The 22,474-nt window shown below is 42.4% G+C and overlaps 1 protein-coding gene across 2 annotated transcripts in view; it reads left to right on the forward strand.

The window, feature by feature from the left end:
* Nucleotides 1-1,303: 1,303 nt before the first annotated feature.
* Nucleotides 1,304-22,474, forward strand: part of LOC132380546 (uncharacterized) — a 41,035-nt gene continuing 19,864 nt past the window's right edge. Inside the window, exons 1-5 of one of the 2 annotated variants that reach the window (XM_059949441.1) lie at nt 1,304-1,465; nt 8,428-8,466; nt 11,738-12,049; nt 15,689-15,733; nt 18,763-18,855. In XM_059949441.1, the coding sequence (XP_059805424.1) occupies nt 1,396-1,465; nt 8,428-8,466; nt 11,738-12,049; nt 15,689-15,733; nt 18,763-18,855 (559 nt within the window). In that variant the 5' untranslated portion in view covers nt 1,304-1,395. The remainder of the gene's footprint in view (nt 1,466-8,427; nt 8,467-11,737; nt 12,050-15,688; nt 15,734-18,762; nt 18,856-22,474) is intronic. The other variant, XM_059949443.1, reaches the window with a different exon arrangement.

The following is a 22,474-nucleotide window of genomic DNA, read 5'->3' on the forward strand; positions in this document are numbered from 1 at the left end:
ATTCTGCTTCAAGCAGGGTACTGAGCTACTGTCATTTGTTAACTTCGTTTCTCAGGCCAGCAATACTTGTGAAAACGTTTCCATGTATAACGTTCTAGAAATTGTCGATTCATGTCCCATTCCACGAATACGACTGCAGTCAGCATTGTCAGACACTTCCTATCCTTTCCACAATCTCTTTGACCTCCTACCGGCAGAAGTTTGCGCATCTGTCAGCTGTCAGAACCAAAGCTGAAGGCTGCGTGAATTTCTTCCCCCAGGCCCTTAGATTTCTTATCACCCTGCTGCCACCCCGAACACATAAACACTCTGTATGAATGTCGCCGCCACATTCTCCAACTCTTTGACACATTCTCATCATGCGCTGGTCACTTCTAGCATTTTATTGCTTTTCGTTCACCTGCTTATGCTACAGATTTTTTTTTACTGCAGTATTTAGCGCCAGTAACATTACACTGTCTGAGATAAACATGCTCCTCGCATTTTATGTCAAGCTATCAATCTTCTGTCCATGCCAGTCAGGAACGTGGTAACGTCGAGGCGTGCTGGATCGGGCATATAGGTTCTATATGTAACAATATGCGTGATTATATGTACTGCCATTTTGTATCTTGGCCCCGGAGGAAAGATGCTTTGTTTAGATGTATGCATGTGTTTGCTTGAATGACAATAAACTTCAGCTTGAATCGCCCAATAGCTACTAATGAGACTGTTGCACATTATGATGAAATATAAAACGATTCCTTCCAGTTTTCTCATATGAATTAAATCAACTAGTTATGAAAAAAAGCGAAGTCTATATTTATGCACTGACCCAACAGAGCGCCAATGAGATGTCAACAGCTAATTCATTCCACGGATGATTCTAAATCCGCTGAGTTCCTCCAGCAGATTCTTTTCAGCTCAGTATAACCACTAGCCCCTCAGATCTCCCTTAAATTCTTCCATACTCTGCCCTCTGTCTCTGTCCTCAAATTTGGCACTCCCCTCCCGAAGAATAGACTGTGACAATTCACCTTATATAGTCTGTTACAAGAAAGTGACTTTTTTTTGTTGTTTTTGCTCACTGCTACCGGTAAAATTTATATAATTAATAATTAACCGTAAAGGGTGAATATGTATTAACCTATAACCCAAGGGTTTACGTACGTAAAATTTATTGCACTTGTAGCATAGTCTCTCATTTCTTCCTTCCTTCTTTTGCTTATTGAAACTAAAGAGCAAATTTACAATTGGGTAGTTCATTGCCCGGTTTTCAAAGGGAAGTGACACATAACATGAGGTCATTGACTTACATTCTGAAGCAACATAAGCGATTGTACATTTGATACCTGCAGCAGCAAACATACTGACCAAACTCTGCAACCGTTCCCTCTCTCAGACTTATTACCTCCGATGTCTGCGCCTGTATCACCCAACCAATGTAATTTCAGGATGTCTTTCACGCTGGTACTTCTTACAATTGGTGAGTAATTTCTACTCTTCTCCAAGTTAATACCAGCACATGATGTTTAACATTCATCTTTGAAGATACGCAGACACACTTTGGAAAGGAAAAAAATCACAACAGGAAAGTGAAACTAGTTGATCATCTTTCATGGTAACCGTGGTTCAGCAGTGGTTGCTGCTCCTCTGAATCAGAACATTTTGGTTTTACTGTTTATCTGTAACCATTGTGGCTGCACATTTTGCTTTAGAAGTCAGCTCGCTGACTGGCGGGTGCTGCCACGAAATTAGCACTGATTAACAAGTAGTTGCCAAGTGTAGGACATTAGAAAATCAGCATGTGCATCGGCCCGAAACATTGACTGTCTTCTTTTCCATAGACGCTGCCTGGCCCGCTGAGTTCCTCCAGCATTTTCTCTCTGTTGCATGAGGCGTAGGGCTGATTTCCCCTTTAAGTAATTGTAACACACCCTGCTATCACAAGAACAAAGGCAGACTAGTTCCTTCCTGATTCTAACTGAAGGATCTGGGTGTATTGTTCGTTACCGTGCAGCAAATTGGCTGCTGTGCAATATTTTAGGTTATCACAGCCAGATCAACTGCTGTCAGTTTTGACATTTCAGAGATTATGTAATGCCATCAGAATGGAGAAGCAACATATCATATTCTGTCTGGGCATCCTCTAACCTGATGGCATCAACATCGATTCATCCTTCAAGTAAAACACACCTTCCGTTCCTCTTCCCACTTTTTTCCATTCCCCAATATAGTCTCTTACCTCTGTTGCTCACAGGCCTATCGCTTCTGCCTAGTGTTCCGCCTTCCTGTTCTCAAGTTGTCCTCTCTCCTCTTCTATCAGATTCCTTCTCCTCAAGCTGCCTACTTTCCACGTCCACCTTGCTTCACCCATCATCTTTTAGCAAATCATCCCTCCCCTCCCTCCCACCTTAGTTTGTGGCGACTTCCTCCTTCCTTTCCTGTACTGGGGAAGGGTCTCGGCTCGAAACGTCTACTGTTTATTCATTTCCAGAGGTGCTGTCTGACCTGTTCAGTTCCTCCAGAATTTTGACTACATTGCTTTGGATTTCCAGCATCTCCTGAATTTCTTGTGTTCATATTTTGTATGTGTGTTGCTATAGATGCAATCGGATATTTTCCCATTTCGATTATAAAATGTTTGTTTTCTACTGTGTGATTCAGATATGATTGAAACTACCTTTGCTGGTTATTCATTAATAATATTCCGCACGCATTGCAAAAACAAGTACATGTTAACTCACATTGCAACATGCCCGTGGCTTATATCATTGCATGGCTGAATTAATGCAAGTAATAAACCTTGTAAAAGACTTTGGTCATAAATCCTTACGCGAATGTTTTCACATAAATAAAATAAAACAATAGCATAATAGAAAGGTGTTTTACAACCATATAACAAATAACAGCACGAAAACAGGCCACCTCGGCTATTCTAGACCGTGCCGAAGGCTTACTCTCGCCTACTCCCACCGACATGCACTCAGCCCAAAACCCTCCATTCCTTTCCTGTCCATATACCTATCTAATTTTACTTTAAATGACAATATCGAACCTGCCTCTACCACTTCTACTGGAAGCTTTTTCCACACAGCTACCACTCTCTGAGTAAAGAAATTCCCCCTCATGTTGCCCCTAAACTTTTGCCCCCTAATTCTAAACTCATGTCCTCTTGTTTGAATCTCCCCTACTCTTAATGGAAAAAGTCTATCCACGTCAACTCTATCTATCCCCCTCATCATTCTAAATAACTCTGTCAAATCCCCCCTCAACCTTCTATGCTCCAAATAATAAAGACCTAACTTGTTCAACCTTTCTCTGGTCCTGAAACCCAGGTAACATTCCAGTAAATCTTCTCTGTACTCTCTCTATTTTGTTGACATCTTTCCTATAATTCGGTGACTAGAACTGTACACAATACTCCAAATTTGGCTTCACCAATCCCTTGCACAATTTTAACATTGCATCCTAACTCCTATACTCAATGCTCTGATTTATAAAGGCCAGCATACCAAAAGCATTCTTCAACACGCTATCCAAAAGAGCTTCCACCTTCAGGGAACTATGCACCACTATTCCTAGATCACTCTGTTCTACTGCATTCTTCAATGCCCTACCATTTAACATGTATGTCCTATTTTGATTATTCCTCCCAAAATGTAGCACCTCGCACTTATCAGCATTAAACTCCATCTGCCATCTTTAAGCCCACTCTTCTAATTGGCCTAAATGTCCCTGCAAGCTTTGAAACCCTACATCATTATCCACAACACCACCTATCTTCGTATCATCTGCATACTTACTAATCCAATTTACCACTCCATCATCCAGATCATTAATGTATATGACAAGCAACATCGGACCCAGCACTGTCCCGTGAGGTACACCACTAGTCACCGCTCTCCAACTTGACATACAGTTATGCACCACTACTCTCTGGCTTCTCAAATCCAGCCACTGTTGAATCCATTTTACTACTTGAATATTAATACCTAATGATTGAACCTTCCTAACTAGCCTTCCGTGCGGAACCTTGTCAAAGGCCTTACTGAAGTCCAGCATCCAATGCTTTACCCTCGTCAATTTTCCTAGTTATTTCTTCAGAAAATTCAGTAAGATTTGTCAAACATGACCTACTACACACAAATCCATATTGACTGTTCCTAACCAGATCCTGACTATCCAGATAATTATATATATCATCTCTAAGAAAACTTTAATTAATTTACCCACCTCTGAAGTCAAACTTACAGGCCTATATTTGCTAGGTTTACTCTTATAACCCTTTTTAATCAATGGAACAACATGAGCAATACGCCAATCCACTGGCACCATCCCCGTTTCTGATGACATTTGAAATATTACTGTCAGAGCCCCTGCTATTTCCACATTAACTTCCCTGAAGGTCCTGGAGAATATCCTGTCGGGAGCTGGAGATTTATCCACTTTTATATTCTTCCTCTTTAATATTTCTTCCTCTTTAATCGCCTTCATTTTCATTACTTCCCCACTTGTTTCCATTACCTTGCACAATTCAATATCCTTCTCCTTAGTGAATACAGAAGAAAAGAAATCGCTCAAAATCTCCCCCATCTCTTTTGGCTCCACACATATCTGTCCACTATGATTCTCTAAGGGACGAATTTTATCCCTCACTATCCTTTTGCTATGAATATAAATGTAGAAACCCTTTGGATTTATTTTCACCTCGTATCTTCTTACTTTTCTAATTTGTTTCTTAAGATTCTTTTTGCATTCTTTATATTCCCCGAGCACCTCATTTACTCCATTCTGCCTATTTTTATTGCAGATCTCTCTCTTTTCCGAACCAAGTTTCCAATATGCCTTGAAAACCATGGCTCTCTCAAACTTTTAACCCTTCCTTTCAACCTAACAGGAACTTAAAGATTCTGTACCCTCAAAATTTCACCTTTAAGTGACCTCCATTTCTCTATTACAGCCTTCCCCTAAAACAAATTGTCCCAATCCACTCCTTTTAAATCATCTCCTCAAAGTTAGCCTTTCTCCAATCAAAACTCTTAACCTTCGGTCCAGTCCTATCCTTCTCCATAATTAAGTTGAACCTAATCGCATTGTGATCACTGGACCAGAAGTGCTCCACTACACATACCTCGGTCACGTGAGCTCATTCACTAACAGGAGATCCAACACTTCCCCTTCTCTAGTTGGTACCTCTATGTATTGCTGCAAAAGATTATCTTGCACACATTTTACAAACTCCAAACTATCCAGCCATTTTACAGTATGGGCTTCCCAGTCTATGTGTGCAAAATTAAAATCTCCCACAATCACAACCCCGTGCTTACTAAAAATATCTGCTACCTCCTTACAAATTTGCTTGCCCAATCCTCGCTCCCCATTATGTAGTCTATAATACACCCCTGTAAGTGTTACTACATCTTTCCCAGTCCTCAATTCCACACAAATAGCCTCCCTAGATGAGCCCTCTAATCTATCCTGCCAGAGCACCGCTGTAATATTTTCTCTGACAAACAATTTACACCTCCCCCTCTTGTCCCTTTGATTCTATCACACCTGAAGAAACGAAATCCAGGAATATTTAGTTGCCAGTCACACTCCACTTGCAACCATGTTTCACTAATAGCTACAACATCATATTTCCAGGTATCAATCCATGCTCTAAGCTCATCCACCTTTCTTTCAATGCTCCTAGCATTCAAATAAATGCATTTAAGAAATTGTCCACCTCTTCCTCTCTGTTCATCTCTAACGGTGCAAACAACTTTACTATCTTCTTTTTCTTCCTTCTCCCATACACTCTGGTTCCCCTCCTCCCTTGCATCTATTTTAAATCCACTGGAGCCTCTCTAGCAAACCTACCTGCAAGAATATTTGTCCCCCTCCAGTTCAGATGTAAACCATCCCGCCGGAACAGGTCCCACCTTCCCTGGAAAACTGCCCAATTATCTATAAATTTGAAGCCCTCTCTACTCCACCATGTCTTCTGCCACGTGTTGTTCTGCACTATCTTACTATTTCTAAGCCCGCTGGCACGTGGCACTGGTAGCAATCCTGAGATTGTTATCCTGGAGGTCCTGTCCTTTGACTTGGCGCCTAAATCCCTAAACTCAACTCTCAGGACCTCCCCACTCTTCCTATCACATCATTGGTCCTTACATGGACCACGACATCCGGCTGCTCGCCATCCCTCTTGAGAATACAAAGAACTCGATCTGGGATATCGCGGACCCTGGAACCAGGGAGGCAATAGCCCATCCAGGATTCTCCATCTCTTCCACAGAACCTCTTATCTGTCCCCCTAACTATCGAATCCCCTGTCACTACTACTCTCCTCTTTTCCCTCCTTCCCTCCTGAGCTGAGGGTCCAGTCTCGGTGCCAGAGACGCAACCACTGCAACTTGTCCCTGGTGGGTCGTCCCCACCAACGGTATCCAAAACAGCATACTTATTGTTGATGGGAATGGCCATAAGAGTGTTCTGCTCGATCTGTCATTTCCCTTCCCCCTCCTGACAGTCACACAGCTACCTGCCTCCTGACTCTTAGGGGTGACTATCTCCCTGAAACTCTTATCTATCTCTGCCTCTGCCTTACAAATGATCCGAAGTTCATCCAGCTCCAACTCCAGTTCCCTAACACAGTTTTTCAGGAGCTACAGCTGGATGCACCTTTTACAGGTGTAGTCATCAGGGACAATTGTGCTCGCCCTGACTTCCCACATACTGCAAACGGAGCACTCGACTGCCCTAACTGCTGCCTCCATTACCTACTCCTAAGCTAATTAAATTAATTAAAGGATCTTACCCGGCCTTACCTCACTTGGAATGAAGCTCTTCCTCAGCCTCTGCTCGCTTTTAAAATTCTCCCGCTGCTGTCAGAGGCCGATTTTCACGCGCTTGCGCATTCGTGCCCCGTTCAAACCTCGCCTCTGCCTATTCTCGCCGAAGCCTGTTGAGCCAAAGCCATCCCACTCTGCCTCAGTCCACTCTGACGATGGCGCTACGACGATGTCTGCTGTATATGACGGTCTTTTTTTAAAAAAAAAACCTTTGGCGCGCTATGTCACGCACCTGCGCAGTTTAGTCTCTTTTCCCCGATTAGTAAAAAAAAAACTTTATAACTTACAGCGCAACATAATAGGGTTAAGTGGGAAAGTGTATCAGCCATTATGAAATAACTTTCCAGACTTGATGGACCGAACGGTCTAAATCTGCTTCCATCGTTAATGCTCCATTATCATTTTAATATAAGGGCCGACTGTTCAAATGTTGTGATGTCAATGGGCGTTCGGCTAAAACCAAATAAAAAAGAGTCACAGACTCAGAGTCTTTGAGAACTGCAGCACAGAAACAGACCGTTCTGCCCATTTAGACTGTGCGGATCTATTATTCTACCGAGACCCATCAACACTTCATGCCCTGTCATTACTGTATTCATCCAAACATCTTCTATGTTAAGACTGAACCTGCATCCATCGCGTCCGCTGACAACTCATTCACAACCTATGGTCCCTCTGAGTGAAGCATTTCGCCTCATGTTCCCCTTTCACCCTTCAGCTTTAATCTCTAGGTCTAGTCTCCCCCTTCAGTAAAAAAGAAAAGCATACCTTCATTTTTCCTGTCTATACTCCTCATACTTTTGTGTACCTCTATCAAAATTCTTCTGCAGTTCCCCTTCTCCCCATTATTACTTCTCTGGAGTCATTTTTCAGTGGTCCAGTATCCATTCTTCCCTCTCTCGTACTTTGTATGCATCTAAAAAATGCTTTGCAACCTGCTTTCATATTATTAACTAGTCTGCTGTCATATTATTAGAAGAGTGAGATGGGGTGTTGTACTGATGAACGTCGCAGATCATACCTAAATTATACGACGCGCCGTGATTTTACCTATGGTGGCGTTAGGGGGTCAATTGAACTGTGTCAAGCAAGCCAAATAACAAACCACATTTCCGCGTTAGTGCTGAAACAACGTCATGTTAATCTGTCAGATAAAGGATGCTTTTTTTTGGTCCTGCTCGCTTCTGTCCAACGTTTAACGGCTTCTTTATAAATCACTCAATGGATTCTCTGTAGTGCTTCTATTATAGAATATAATGTGAGCATTCTATCTTGAGCCAGTTGGTAGAAAAACCGGAACTGGATTTGAGATAAATGTAATGAAAATTGTAGATGTTGTAAATTTGATCTTCCGAACAAACAGTGGGCGTGCTCGATCAGACATGGCTGATTATTTGCCCGTCAACGCCATTCTCCTTCCCTCTTTTTATAACTTTTGACATCCTTACTAATCAGGGAACTAATATGACCATAAGACATGGGAGCAGAATTAGTCTACTCGGCCCAACTAATAACCCTACATCGGAAGCAACTTTAGCCAGACACCTGATTCGCAGTATTACAGAATCGCATACGTCTGTATAACATTGTGCTTTCCTTTTTGTAGCAGGTCAGCTGTCACAAGTCAAGGAATCGCTTCAAACAGGTTAGTGTGATTTTTTTTTAAGTATAATTACACTCTGCAAGTGAACTTTGCCTTGACATTTAATGTATTCCATAAATGAGACAGACGCACCATGCATCAATATGCACATTGTCTCGGGAATTACATTTCCTTACTGTATACCCACTGACTTATGAAAGAGGGAGGGCGGGTGGATAAGAGGATACTTTATAATTCTTGGGATTTTTATTTGATAAGGTATAATGAAAGCATGCCATAATAGCACGCAAATATTACCATATCAATAGCTGAATTGATTTGTACCTACTTCCAGCAATGGCATAGCAGGATTATGTTTTGTATTAACTGTTACTGAGACGAGAGGAACAGTACTCAGAGGAGATTTCCTGACTGAAGAATTCGGTGGAACATGCATCTCCCTCTCATAAAACATAGAACAGTACAGCTCAGTGTCGGCCTTTTGGTCCGTGATGTTTACCGTTCCTCTAACCTATTTCAAGATCAAGCTAAACTTTACCTCCATTGTTTTTTCATCCATGTGCCTCTCTAAGAGTCTCTATAATGTGTCTAATGCATCTGCCTCTACCACGACCACTGGCAGCGCATTGCATGCACCTGCTACTGTCTGCGTAAAAGTACCTCCCTCTGACATTCCCCCAATTTTATCTCATAAGAGCTTAATGTTATTCCCCTTGTATAAAGCATTACCGCACTACTTTTCGCCAAACAGTAAAGACCTACCTTGTGTATCCTATCCTCACAACATACACTCTATCCGAGCGTCATTTTGGCAAGCTTCCTTTGCATTCTTTCTAAACTTTTCACATTCTTTCTATAATGTGACCACCTTTAACTAAGTAAATTGGAAGTTCCAAAGTGAACACTTTAAGCGTTTCCATCTACTACTTTTCAGCCCAGCTCTACATCCCGTCAATGCCCCACTCTGTTCTAAGTCTGTCTTCCACACCATCCACGACACCGTCAAAGTTCGTATCATCTGCACACTTACCAACATACCATTACACGTACTCGTCCATGTAGTTAAAAAATAAATAAATAAATCACGAGAACCAGAAGGCCCTGCAAAGCTTCATCTACTACCACGCTCTGCCTTTTGAAGTCAAGCTTATGCTGAGATCAGGCAGTAACGTTTATTTTCTGTTTCCCGTGCCTCCAAACTTTCTGATTTTCTCCTTCCTCTCTCTTCTCTCCTTCTACGTCCTTTCCTCCTCTCTTGTCTCCCTCCCCATATTAAATCTGCCGCAGAGCATCTGGGTAACATTAACAAGCATGAGCTTCCTTCTTTCCTCCCACACGCCGTTAAAGGTCTACACATGACTATTAGCGAAGATTTCCACTGTTTTATCTTCCGCAGCTCCACTAAGCTGAATAATTTTCGAGAACAGTATTGTTACCCAACTTAACACAAAGCAACTTTGAAATATCATATTGATTGCTTCAGAACCAATCCAATCCATTAAGTAGTCTCTCGGTTTTGGTCCTACGTATACGCTGCGTAATTTATATGTGTGTACGTCTGAAAAGAAGAAGGAACAAATTTACTGCTGATTGTGTAATGCAGATCAAGGAAAGAAGAAATTACGCAATTTAGTCTGTTCTCTTGCCTAATTCGAAGCTCCAATGATTTATGTTGCCAACACTCTTGGCAACAGCAATTCCAATTCAAATAAATGCACGGTAACTGTGTTACTAATACGAGATAACTCACAGGCCGGCGTGGTAGGAGTAAGGCTTCATGATAACACCGCTGAAGTAATTAGTGTCAATATTTAATAATGATTTATATCATTAGTGCATTAGGCAGCCCGCTGTTTCATTGTCGGTCAGAGCTGTCCGCCACTTCCACAATTTCTTGACGAATGAATCATTTTGTTTTAATCCCTTTTATACTTTACAGAGAAATTTCAGTTTTAATGTTTCAATGACTGGTGAGTCTAGAAACTTCAAGAGCTTTCTTTAAGATATACTTCCAGGAAAGCAGAGGGCAGATTCCAAGCATTTCCACAAGCGGAGCAGTGGGGCTCACTTCATTCCTATCGACCTTTTATACACCATCTTCATTATTTCCGGCATTCTGGGTTGTGGCCGAATCCTTTAATATCTTGCTAAGCTGTTCTTAAATTTTGCGATTGTAACTGATTCCAACACCTCTAGAGTGAATTTACACACGTACTCGGAGATGTAAAATCAAGAAAAGGAAGGCATATAATAAAATTTGGAGGGAACTGATTCAGTAGGAAGCAGAGTTAGACCATAAGATCATAACATATAGGAGCAGAACTTGGCCATTTGGCCAATGGAGTCTGTTCCGCCATTTCATCATGGCTGATCCAATTTTCCTCTCAGTCCCAATCTCCTTTCTCCACCTTGCTTCCCATCATGCCTAATCACAATCTATCAATCTCCGTCTTAAATATTTATAAAGACTTGGCCTCCACTTTAGTAGTTAGGGGGTGATGTGTGAATAGAATAAGCTCATGAAATTGCAACATTTAAGAGACACGTGGACTAGAACATGGATAGGAGAAACACTTTGTGGGATATGGGGAGAAGAATGGCATTTTGGATTCAGTTTCATGAGAAATTTGAACGTCATACACCGGCTGGGCCGATGGGCCTAAATCCATGTTGTATGTGATTCATTGGACACCATTTACCGTGACCAATTGGCCTCCAAATCTTCGCAATGGTCCCAAGGCCGGCCGCGAAAGAAGCAGTGTTGGACATAGAGCTAGAAACCCCAGGCCATAAAACCCAGAGCTACAGATTCGCTAACAGCAACTCCAAAGACCTCATCCCTGGTAGTGACTGAGCTCCGAAGATTGGCTACACCTGAGGTAACTTGAAAGATTTACCCCAGGCAGAGGATTCTGTCGATCTAGTGTCGGAGGCCTCTGCCCCAATAGGCATGAGGAGAGCTAGAAGAATTAGTCTACAAGCCAGCAGTCTTTGAGACTGATGCGGAAATCAATGCATAGTCTGGAAGCTCATGCGTCCCCTGAGAGTGCCTGTAAACTCTATGCACTGACCACAGTCGCGGTCAAGACAGAACCCGAATGTCCAACACGTGAGGAAGCAGCTCTCAGACCATCTCTACTGCGTTACTAGCGAAGTATTGGTTCAGTTAAGTTCAATGTGGCCAAATGCGCGGGGAAAGGGGGCGAAATATGCGATTAAATTAAGACAGAAATTGCACCGATGAAACCAAGTGCACACTCCATTGTGCTTGATACTGATGGGGTATCGCTCTGTTTCTGTTTATCTCTCAAAGATACCACGGGTGAATTGCCGCAGCCCGCTATATCCATTTCATCGGATCGAGTTTTTAAGAAAGGGGACGATGTTCGTATTGAATGCCGGTCCCCCGGCTTGTATTCCGGCAGCACATTTTATCTGAAACGAAATGGTAAACCCACATTCGACGCACAGCAGACTGTTCCCCGCATGGAAGACACGGCCACGTTCAGCATCTATAATCTCTCCGCAAGTGATCAGGGGACATATCACTGTTTCTACAGGAAGCAAATTTCAGGGCGATGGGCGACATCCCAACTCAGCAGTGAGGTAGCATTAAATGTGTACGGTAAGATACAAGTAATGCTTTTGATTTTACAACTAATGTTTTTAACGACTGCCAATCCGTAATTGCTCTTTCTCTTATTGTTTAGCTTAAAATGCAAGACGGGCTTTGAAACAAATCTGTGTGTTTGAACTGAATGTTCTATAGCCAACAGTAGTTGACAATGGCATAATGGCTGGTTTGATCTCCCGCTTCAGATCTTAAGTCATTGCTTCTGCCTTATCTGGCCTCCTATCTAGACCGTGCAGAGCCATTTTATTTTTGAGTCGGATTTTCAGCTGCATTGCTATATAAACATCAGAAGTAATCTGAACTTATTGTTTCATTAATTGACTCCCTCCATGATGAAGTCAGGAGTGGGCATGTTAACCTATGACTGCGTCATATTCAATGTTCAAAGTGCATTTATTATCAAAGTATACGTGCCATATAAATCGTTGAGATTCATATTCTTGTAGGCAGGTTCCAAGCAAAGAAACACAACGCTCTTCACGAAAACCCCCACACAAAAATGACGGTAAAAACAATAAAACAAAGCAAACAAGCGATGGACAAAACATAAAGTGCAGAGTCAACGAATGTCAGTCCACAGTCACGGAGTCACAGTCACTCAGCACTAAAGCGAGTGCATTTGGCTACAGGCCGCAACTGCAGTGTCAGTTTAGATCTGAAGCGAGTAAAACACACGGAGCGGTGACCTGAGCACCGGTTCGTCCGCCACCCTCGGCCTGAGAACCTTAAACTTTTTATTGTGGCTCTGCATATTGAATTGCCTAAACATCGATTTGTTATCAGCTCTCCTGCCGACCCCCGCCGCCTCAGTCCTCCGCAAATGTTCAATCCGGCCCTAAGTCTGCAAGAGCAATGGCCGCTATTTACGATTGTGCTGTACGCCGAATATTTCAAGATCCAACACCAGGTCGGAAAGACTGTTCAGAAGCAAACCTCTCCGAGGGAAATCACAGGCTGTGGACTTCATCGATTGTAGTTAGGAATTAATACATTCTGTACAATAGTTAGTAGTTTTGTTTACTACTTGCAAATCGTCGCTCTGTCACGCCGGCGCCATCTTACGATATCGAGGGAAACGACTTCATCGATTCCAGCATAACCCAAGACTTAACTCACATTTGGGAGTGGAAAAGTGCGCAACAACAGTATGAACATTCGCGCTGCAAAACTGCCAGCAAACATCAAGAAGAGACTTTATTTCCATTCTACATTCTCAATTTCCTTCAACGTTCTCGGCATCGCTGAATACGCACTATTTCCCTGTTATAAAAGGACCGACTGGTCCTTTAGTGAGACAGGATAAACTCTAGATCACACTGTAATGTTGGCAGAAGATGAAATGTTGGCCTATCAGCTGCTGCCTCGCAACTCTGATGTTCCCTGAGGTACCTTTAAAGTACCTCTCAATATTCTTGAGCTGAATACTTACAGCAATGCTCTGCCTCCTTATTAACGAGCTTAAGTAAAAGGAAATCCATAACAATAGCAGTGAAAATTGGGAGGCAGTGGTTGATGGGCCAATCACGGTGGGAAAAGGAATGAAAAGAAGGGTAATGGGCGGGGGAGCCAAGAGGGATAGGAAAAAATGAAGTAGAGACAAGGTAAACACAAAGTACACTTCAGATGCTGTGATCAAATCAAGACGTGCAAAAAAGCTGGAGCCAAACTTCGGTTGGAGGAACAACACCTCATCTACTGTCTGGGTAGTCTCCATCCCCTTGGTATGAACATCGAATTCTCCAACTTCCGGTAATTCCCTCCCTCTCCCTTCCCACATCCCACTTTTACTCTGTCTCCTCTTCTAGCTGCCCATCATCTCTCATGACTCTGCCTTCTTCTACTACCCATAGTGCTTTTTCCTTAGATTCCTTCTTCACCTCTCCTGCCTATTCCCTCCCTGCTTCCCCTCCCCCACCCCTTGATCTTTCCTCTGATTGGTTTTACACCCTCCCCCCCCCACCTTCTTTATAGGGCCCGTCCCCTCCTTCTTTATTCCTGAAGAAGGGACTCGATCCGAAACGTTGACTGCTTCTTTCAACGGATGCTGCCCGACCTGCTGAGTTCGCAGAGACAAGGGCCTGGAGGAGAACACAATAGGCTGCAGATGGTGGAATTGGGTACACAAAATGCTCTGCAGATGCTGTGGTCACAGCAACAAGTACAACACGGTGGAGGATCTCAACAGGTCGGGCAGCATCCGTGGAAACGAATAGTCAACGGTTCGGGCCGAGCCCCTTCGTCAGGACTGAAGAGGGATGGGGCAGGGGCCCTATAAGGAAGGTTGGGGAAGGGTGGGAAGGATAAGGCTGGTTGGTGCCAGGTGAAAAGCCAGTAGGGGGAAAGATCAAGGGGTGGGGGAGGGGATGCAGTGAAGGGATAGGCAGGAAAGGTGAAGAAGGAATGTAAGGGGAAAGCACTGTGTGTATAGAAGAAGGTAGAATCATGAGAGAGGTGATAGGCAGCTGGAGGAGGAGACAGAGTGAAACTGGGATGGGGGAAGGAAGAGGGAGGAAATTACCGGAAGTTGGAGAATTCAATGGAATTGGATGTAGGGTCGATGACAAATGCAACCATTAAGTCATAGAGATGGGAAGATAAAGGAATGATAAAGGAATAATAAATAATAAAGGAAGATTGTGGCGAAGGAGGCAGATGAATGTGGTTAATCTGGGGAAAGCAGAAACCGGAAAAGTCAATATTCATGCTACTGGGTTAAAACTTATCCAGGCGGAGTACGGGGTACCGTTCTTCGATAGGCTCTGTTTGGCTCTGGAAATGTTCAAAAGTGTTCTGCTTGCAACATTGGACAGAGAAGCTGAGTTTCAGATTCTAATATTCATCAATAGCTTACGTCATCAATCAGCATTCCCTCAAACACCCCTCCCCGTCCCTCCCTGAATTGCCTAGCATTCCCAACATGAAAATTTAAGAGTCAAGATTAAACACATGGTCATTTACAGCCGAGATTTTCAGTCTCTCAGCACTGGTTATCAGTTCCCGCCTGTTTCAAAAGTGCAAGAATTATTCCAGTATACCGAAGAAGAGCAGTGTGAGCCGTTTCAGGACAGACCATTGGACAGTAGCACTCACATCTACTGCAATGAAATTCTTTAGGAGGTTGGTCATGGTTAGAATCAACGCCTCTCTCAGGAAGGACCTGGACCCACTGAAATTTGCCTGCAGCCACAGTAGGTCTGCAGTGGACGCGATCTCAATGGCTCTCCATGCAGCCCTGGGTCACACAGACAATGCAATAGCCGAAATCAGGTGCTGGTTATTGACCATAGCTCAGCATGTAACACCATCATTCCTACAGACCTGATATAAAAGGTACAGAACATGGGCCTCCTTTCCTCCCTCTACAACTGGATCCTCGACTTCCTAACTGGAAGACAACAATTGTGCGGATTTGAAATAACATCTCCACCTCGCTGACAATCAACACAGGAGCATCATTGTGGGCAAAATTTCAGGGGTGTCGAAATGGCGTGTGGGTGTGCATAATTGGGCCGGTTTTGCACAAGTTTGCAGAAACTTATAAAATCAGTCATCTCTATCATTACAACGATGAATCATATACAATCATGTATATCGCTGCATTTTTTAATATCCCTAACCTGACTCTTTCAGATGGAGACTCAGAAGGGCATTCCTCCGAAGATTTACTATTCAAAGGTATATTTCGAACGCCATTCACAAAATTGTATTTAATAAGCAAATAGTATTCCATATAATATATCAAAAGAAACAAGTTTCGACACCGTGTTAACGGTTGTGGTCAGCATCCATTGTTTTGCCATATCTTACTATCGCGTGTACTACAGTAAAACGCCATACTCCTCCGCTCGAAACACACACATACACACACACACACACATACACACACACACACACACACACACACACACACATCACAACCTCTACCATCACCGGCACCCTTCACCACCATCGTTCCGGTCGATTTGCTGGTGCGTGTACAAATTGGATGTTGAGAAGTTAATTGATTAAGACAAATTGAATCAATGTTGAATCAATGCCTTCAAAGCCTCCAGCTGCTCCTTGAGCCTTTGCGAGTCACACAGCGAACCGTCCTCGTAAATACTGGCTCAGCTGCAACCAATGTTGTTACCATTTGCTTGTTTTTAGTCCATATCGTTCTAAATCTTTCATTTCCCTCTGCCTGCATAAATGCCTCTAAACGTGTAAATTGCACCCGCATCCGTTTCCTGTTCTTTGCTATCACGTCAAAAATGCGATTTTTTATTAAACCATCCTTATTATTCAGACATTCACCTCTCATATTTCCTTTTGCCACAGAATTAGGCCAATCGGCCTGTCAAATCAGTAAGAGCTCTCAGGGCAGTCACATCAATCCATTCGCTCGCTTGTTTATGTGGAAGCTATCCTTTCGCAAACATTCATTAATATGCACATAACCCCACCATACACCATGAATTACAATTTATTAACTTAACACCCAAGAATACTCTGTGGCATAAGAGGGAACGCGAGCTATTAGAGATAGCGTGCAGGGATAGACTGAGTAGTGAAGTAAGTGTTGGAACGTATGCCTTCATCGTTCAGGGTATTGAGTACAGGGGGTGTTACATTATGTTACAGTTGCACAAGATGTTGATGAGATCCCACCTGCAGTACTGTGTGCAGTTCTGTTCTCTGGGCTATTTCAAGGATATAATTATGCTGGAAAGAGAAAGTTTCAGCAAAATGCTATTGAAACTGGAGTGCTGAGTTACACAGAATACCAAAATAGGCCTGGACTCTTTCTCCAGAGGTGCAGGAGGTTGAGGGTTTGAGCTATGAGGAGAAGCTCCAGAGGCTGGGGCTGAGACATTTCTCCTGGTGAGTGAGGCTGAGACGTGATAGAAAATCAGGACGAGTGCTAACTGTTTAGATTTCGCGTGACATTAGGAATATCCAGTCTGATACCCATTGGCTGCAAGATCAATTGGCCGGTGCCCATTGTCCCTTGTTAAAGTGGTAGAATCTGTTGACATTTGGGAAGAATAAAAACGGAGCTGTGGGGACTTGGTGTCAACGTGTTCTTCATGCTCCGTGGATTCGATGGGCAATAGATAGATAGATAGATAGATAGATAGATAGATAGATAGATAGATAGATAGATAGATAGATAGATAGATAGACAGACAGACAGACAGATGGAGATCTGCCTGCAAAGTTATTTATTTATTTATTTAGCCATATAGAGCCACGCTGCCTCTGCCACGTCATAACTCCGATTAAACCTAAATTAATCACGGGACAATTGACAATGACCAATTAACCTAACTGGTACGGCTTCGGACTGTCGGAGGAAACCAGAGCAGCCGTGAAAACCCCAATTATTCCAGGGTTAGAATATACAGAGACTCCTTACAGAACGGCGCCGGAACTGAACCCCGAAGCCCGAGCTGTAATTACGTCGGGCAAAGTGCTACACTCCATTACGCCGTGACTCTATTATGAAACACAGTGGTCAGATGTCTAACTCGTGAAATTCCACCTGCAATGTCTAAAAATGCATCCTTCCAAAGGAAATAAATGCAGAACTGAAACATCGGATTAATTTTGTAACTTCGGCAAGACAAAGACTCTCAGCTGTTTTTTTTTTTCGCAGAGAAGTGTTATTTTTATAAACCAGTACATAGTATTGATATTGATAACTGGGTGATGCAGAGCTGAACCTTTGTTCCAGAATCTCAAAACAGGTGCTGTGTACTTATAGCTTAAGACCCACTGAGACAGCGGCCTCTGCACAATAACATGCAGATACCGAATGAACTCGCATCTCATGGAAAGGGGCACAGACGGAAAAGCAGAACTGAACTTTTATGCCGATAACGCTTTCCTTTTAATTGGGACAAGGGTCCTCTGTTTTGCAGAAGTGGCATGATGTTCTCTTTAGTTCTCGATGCCTGATCTCCAGTTACATGTCACTTTCGGAAGAAGATGTTGGCCCCTCCAGTTTTCCGCTTAAGGACGTTTCATGATTAATGCAGGAACTCAGCAGCGTGGCCAGTATCTTTGGAGGGGAATAAACAGTGAACGTTTCGGGCCAAGACCCTTACATCGGGAATGGAAAGCAAGGGGGAAGAAGTCAGGATGAGAAAGCGGGGAGAATGGGGAAGAATACAAGCCAAGAGGTGATAAGTGAGACAAGGTGAAAGGGAAAAGTGAGTGTGTAGGGAAAGGTTGACGATGTGAAATGCTGGGAGCTGATAGTTGGAAGATGTTAAGGTTGAACACATAAACATAATAGCAAGACAAGTAGGAGCAGAAATACGCCACCTAGCCCGTTGAGCCTGTTCCGCTTTCTAATAAAACCTTAACTGTTCTGTCCGTGTGTTCAGCTCCACCTACCTGCCTTTTTCCCATAACCCTTTAATTACCCTGCGGCGCTCTTGTCATTGCTACTGGTGTTACTGATGTCCTTTAATGAACCTCTTTGTTTTACAATAGCTTGCCGTCGGTAATACAACCTCATCAGCGAGATAATGGATATTGTATTGGAACATCCATTGTTTATTTTTAATGAGGAAGAATACATTCTCTAGAATATGATATTTCGCTATTATTTTCTGTTGTGTATTTATTAGTAGACGCAGAAACAAATGTTTTTTTTAATTTCCCCAGTCGGTTATAATTATTTATTTACTCGTTTATTTTTTTTATTTATTTTCGAACAGGGAATAGTTGGATATTGATTGCGTTCGTGGCAGGAGCGATTGTACTGGGCTTGATTCTCGTTGCAGTCGGGTGGTTTGTCTGCAGAAAAATATGTAAGTACGATCGCAGTAAATGAGTACAGTATAATCAATGCAATCCCCAATGTACATCTACTGTGCTCGTCTCGAAACGCTGCGGCGCTCATCGGTTTCAAACCGCGCGAGGTTTCTAATACATTGACCTTCAATATTGACCTTGAATACTTTACTGTATTTAAGTTATACCGTCTGCTGCGATTACGAGTTGGTATTTCATGCTCTTTATATGGGAAACCGCATGTTTGGGCAAACGTACAACATATAGTTTCATGTTAATATAATGAAGTTATTGGAAAGACTGTTATTGGGCCACTGTCAGTAGTATAAACGAAGGGAGCACAGGATTTCAAGAAACCAGGAGGAGTGAAGTCTTACTCTGCCGTTCAATTTGACCATGGCTTAACAACGCGAGCTTCAACTGCTCAGTCCAGTGAATTCTCCAGTCATTCAAACATTTCAACTATATCCATTAAATTCGTCAAATGATAGGAGCAAAGAACACCATAGGGTAACGACACGTGAAGGTAAGAAATTAAGGGCCGAGCGATTATATCGAAGCCTTCTCTCTTGTTGCCTGCAGTAAATATGAAGATCATATTAGAATTAGATAGCCTTGAATACCAATGGATCAAACCTCCGATTTAGATGCATTCAGAAGTCGGAGGGTTTCGTGAAATCAGGTGAACATGCCCACATACAGAAGTCTAGATGAGAGTTCATATGGACTTTTCTGCGTCTTTTGGTCTGTTTATCTGACGAAAGATATTCTTATCAGAGAGAAAGTGCAGTTAAGGTTTGTTAGCGTAATTCCTGGAGTGGCAAGTTTGGCAAGTGAAGCTGTTACCAACATTTTTGTCGTAATATGAAAGCATGAGGTGGGGTCTTATAGAAATTACCAACCTCCAGACAGACAGGATAAGGAGATGATGTCACCAATGGCTGAAGCCGAGTGTCAGAGTCATGGAATAGGGATCTGTCACTTCGAACTGAGGTCGAAAAAATTCTTCTCCGATAGGGATGCAATCCTAAGGAGCAAGAAACTCTCAGGTTGATGAACTCCCCAATTCGTACAAATTCTTCCTGTGGGGGTAGGACAAGGAATTAGCATCGTTTTATCTCTAGGCCTGATAGAAAAGTGAAGAATCCCAGCATTGAGACAGGCGGTGAGGGCTGAGACTGGGAAATGGAGCAATAAGAAGAGGAAGGAAAATGATGGGTGGGCCTGGTGGGGGAGAGATGTGGCAGGTTCGAAAGATATTCAAGATTCGGGATTCAAGATTGTTTATTTTCCGGGTCTAATTGGGTATAAAAAAAGCTCACACACAGCAACCATGTACAGAAACTAAAAATGCTATAAAAATAAATCGAAATGCAAACGCAATGTTATACAGCACATTGTATTAATAACAAAGCTTTTCTTGTACATTGTGGTGAATAGTAACGGTGAGGTGAGCTAAAAGGAAGGAGGATGAAGATAGAGACAGAATGAAGGCAGTTAAGCAGGGAACACAAGGACTACCATTGTGAGAGTCTGATCTGGAAATAACGTCACAATGGGAATCACTGGGGTACGAATGGATGGAAGTAAGTAGGGCAATGATATCTGATGGGAGAGTCCTTGCTCAATGTATGTATGGAACTGGGGAGTAGAATAAAGGACGTGGAATTCTCTACTGTCAATCGCACTGTAGGACTAAGAATGGAATATATTAGAAAAAAACTGCTGAGTACATTTCCCAATATTATATGAGGAGGAGATATGAAAGTGGAGGTTTGGCCATAATAGTGCTGAATGACGGCCTGCAGCTATCTCCGTGACACTAAAGCTATGAGACTACCCACGGGTGATATGTTTCCTGTCTGCGAACTTTGCGGGGACTTCCCCCTCTAATATGCTGAACTGAATGCTGAGGCTTTGGGCCTACTCCGAGTTAGTCCGAAGATTTCGATCTGAAGACGTAATTTGCTTCTGAACGCTGTTTGGTGATTCGTGTTTCTATTCTTTGCATATTATGTTTCGATTTTTCTTCTCTTTCTCTGTGGGCACTGCGGGTTGGTCTCGTTATTTTTTTTTATTTGGTTCTTTCGGGCTCTTTGATTTGCGACTCTGTTCAGCAAATAAAACTCAAGGTTATATCATTTATATATGCTTTGACAATAAATAAATGCACTTTAATTTTTTTGAACTAAAAAATAAAAAATTAATGACCATGTAAATAAGGCTATATTACAGACCACCTAACAGTCCGAGGGATTAAGAGGAACACATTTGATAGCAGTATTGTTGACTGAAATATAACGTATTTATAGTAATTGATTTTAACTTTGCACGTATTGACTGCGACTCCCAAACTGTAAAAGCACTAGACTGGATAGAGTTTGTCAAGTGAATTCAGAAACACTTCCTTTAACAGTACGTAGAAGTCCCAACGACACAGTGCATGATGCTTGATCTAATAATAGGGAATAAGACAGAGCAGGTGATAGACATTGTGTAGAGGAACACATTGCATCTAGCGATCACAATGTCACAAATTTCAAAGCAAATATGCAAAAAGATACGTCTGGTCCATGAGTTGATATTCTAAATTGGAAAAAGGCCATTTTGATTATATCAGAACGGATCTGGCAAGTATGAATTCGGAAAGATTGTTTTGTGACCAATGAGTTCTTTTCTGACAAATGAGTAGATAGGAGGCCTTCAAAAGTGAATTTTTGAGAGTACAAAGTGCGTACGTGCCTGTCAGAATAAAAGGTAAAGATAGTCGGTGTTGGGAACACTGAGGCCCTAGTTAAAAGAAAAGGAAAGGCTTCACAGGTATAGGCAAGCGGGAACAAATGGGGTGTTTTTGAATTACACAAAGTTGCAAGGAAACATTTGGAAAAGAACTCAGGAGTGCTAAAAGAAGGCAGAAGTTTGCCATAGCAGACAAGGTGAAAGAGATTCTTTAGGATTTCTACAGATTTGTCAAGAGCAGAACGATTGCAAAGGACAATAATTATTTCCCTAGAAGATTAGAATTGTAATCCATGTGTATAGCCAAGAGAGATGGGGAGATAATAAATAATCCTTTTGCGTCTTTGTTTACTCATAAGATAGATGCGGAGTCTATAGAAGTGAGGGAAAGTGGTATCAACTTCGACGGACCCTATGCAGATTACAAAGGAGCAGCTATTTTCTGTCCTGAAGAAAATTAGGGTGGATAAATCCCCTAAGCTTGACAAGGTATTGTTACCAGAATCACCCGCTCACTGATCATTATTGCAAGGGTGATTCTTGTAACAGTTTTCTCTCTGTTCCCGCGGGAGTCGGATGCAGGAGTTTCCGGGATCCTAACAGAGGTAAATAAACTATCCTTAGCGGCAGATGAAGTACCAAAGTACTGGACAATAGCTAATGTTCTGCTGTTCAAGAAAGGCTCTAAAACTAAACCAGGGAATTATTAGTCTGTGAGCCTGACGTCAGTAGTGAGAAAGTTATTGGAAGGTGTTGGAAGATAAACAGGTATTTGGATAGACATGGACTGATAAAGGATTGTCAGTGTGACTTCCTCCATGGTAGGTCATGTCTAACTAACCTTACAGAATTTTTCGAGTAAGTTACCAGAATAGCTAATCAAGGCCTGGCAGTCAA

Source organism: Hypanus sabinus, chromosome 24 (assembly GCF_030144855.1).
Source record: "Hypanus sabinus isolate sHypSab1 chromosome 24, sHypSab1.hap1, whole genome shotgun sequence".
Taxonomy (NCBI): domain Eukaryota; kingdom Metazoa; phylum Chordata; class Chondrichthyes; order Myliobatiformes; family Dasyatidae; genus Hypanus; species Hypanus sabinus.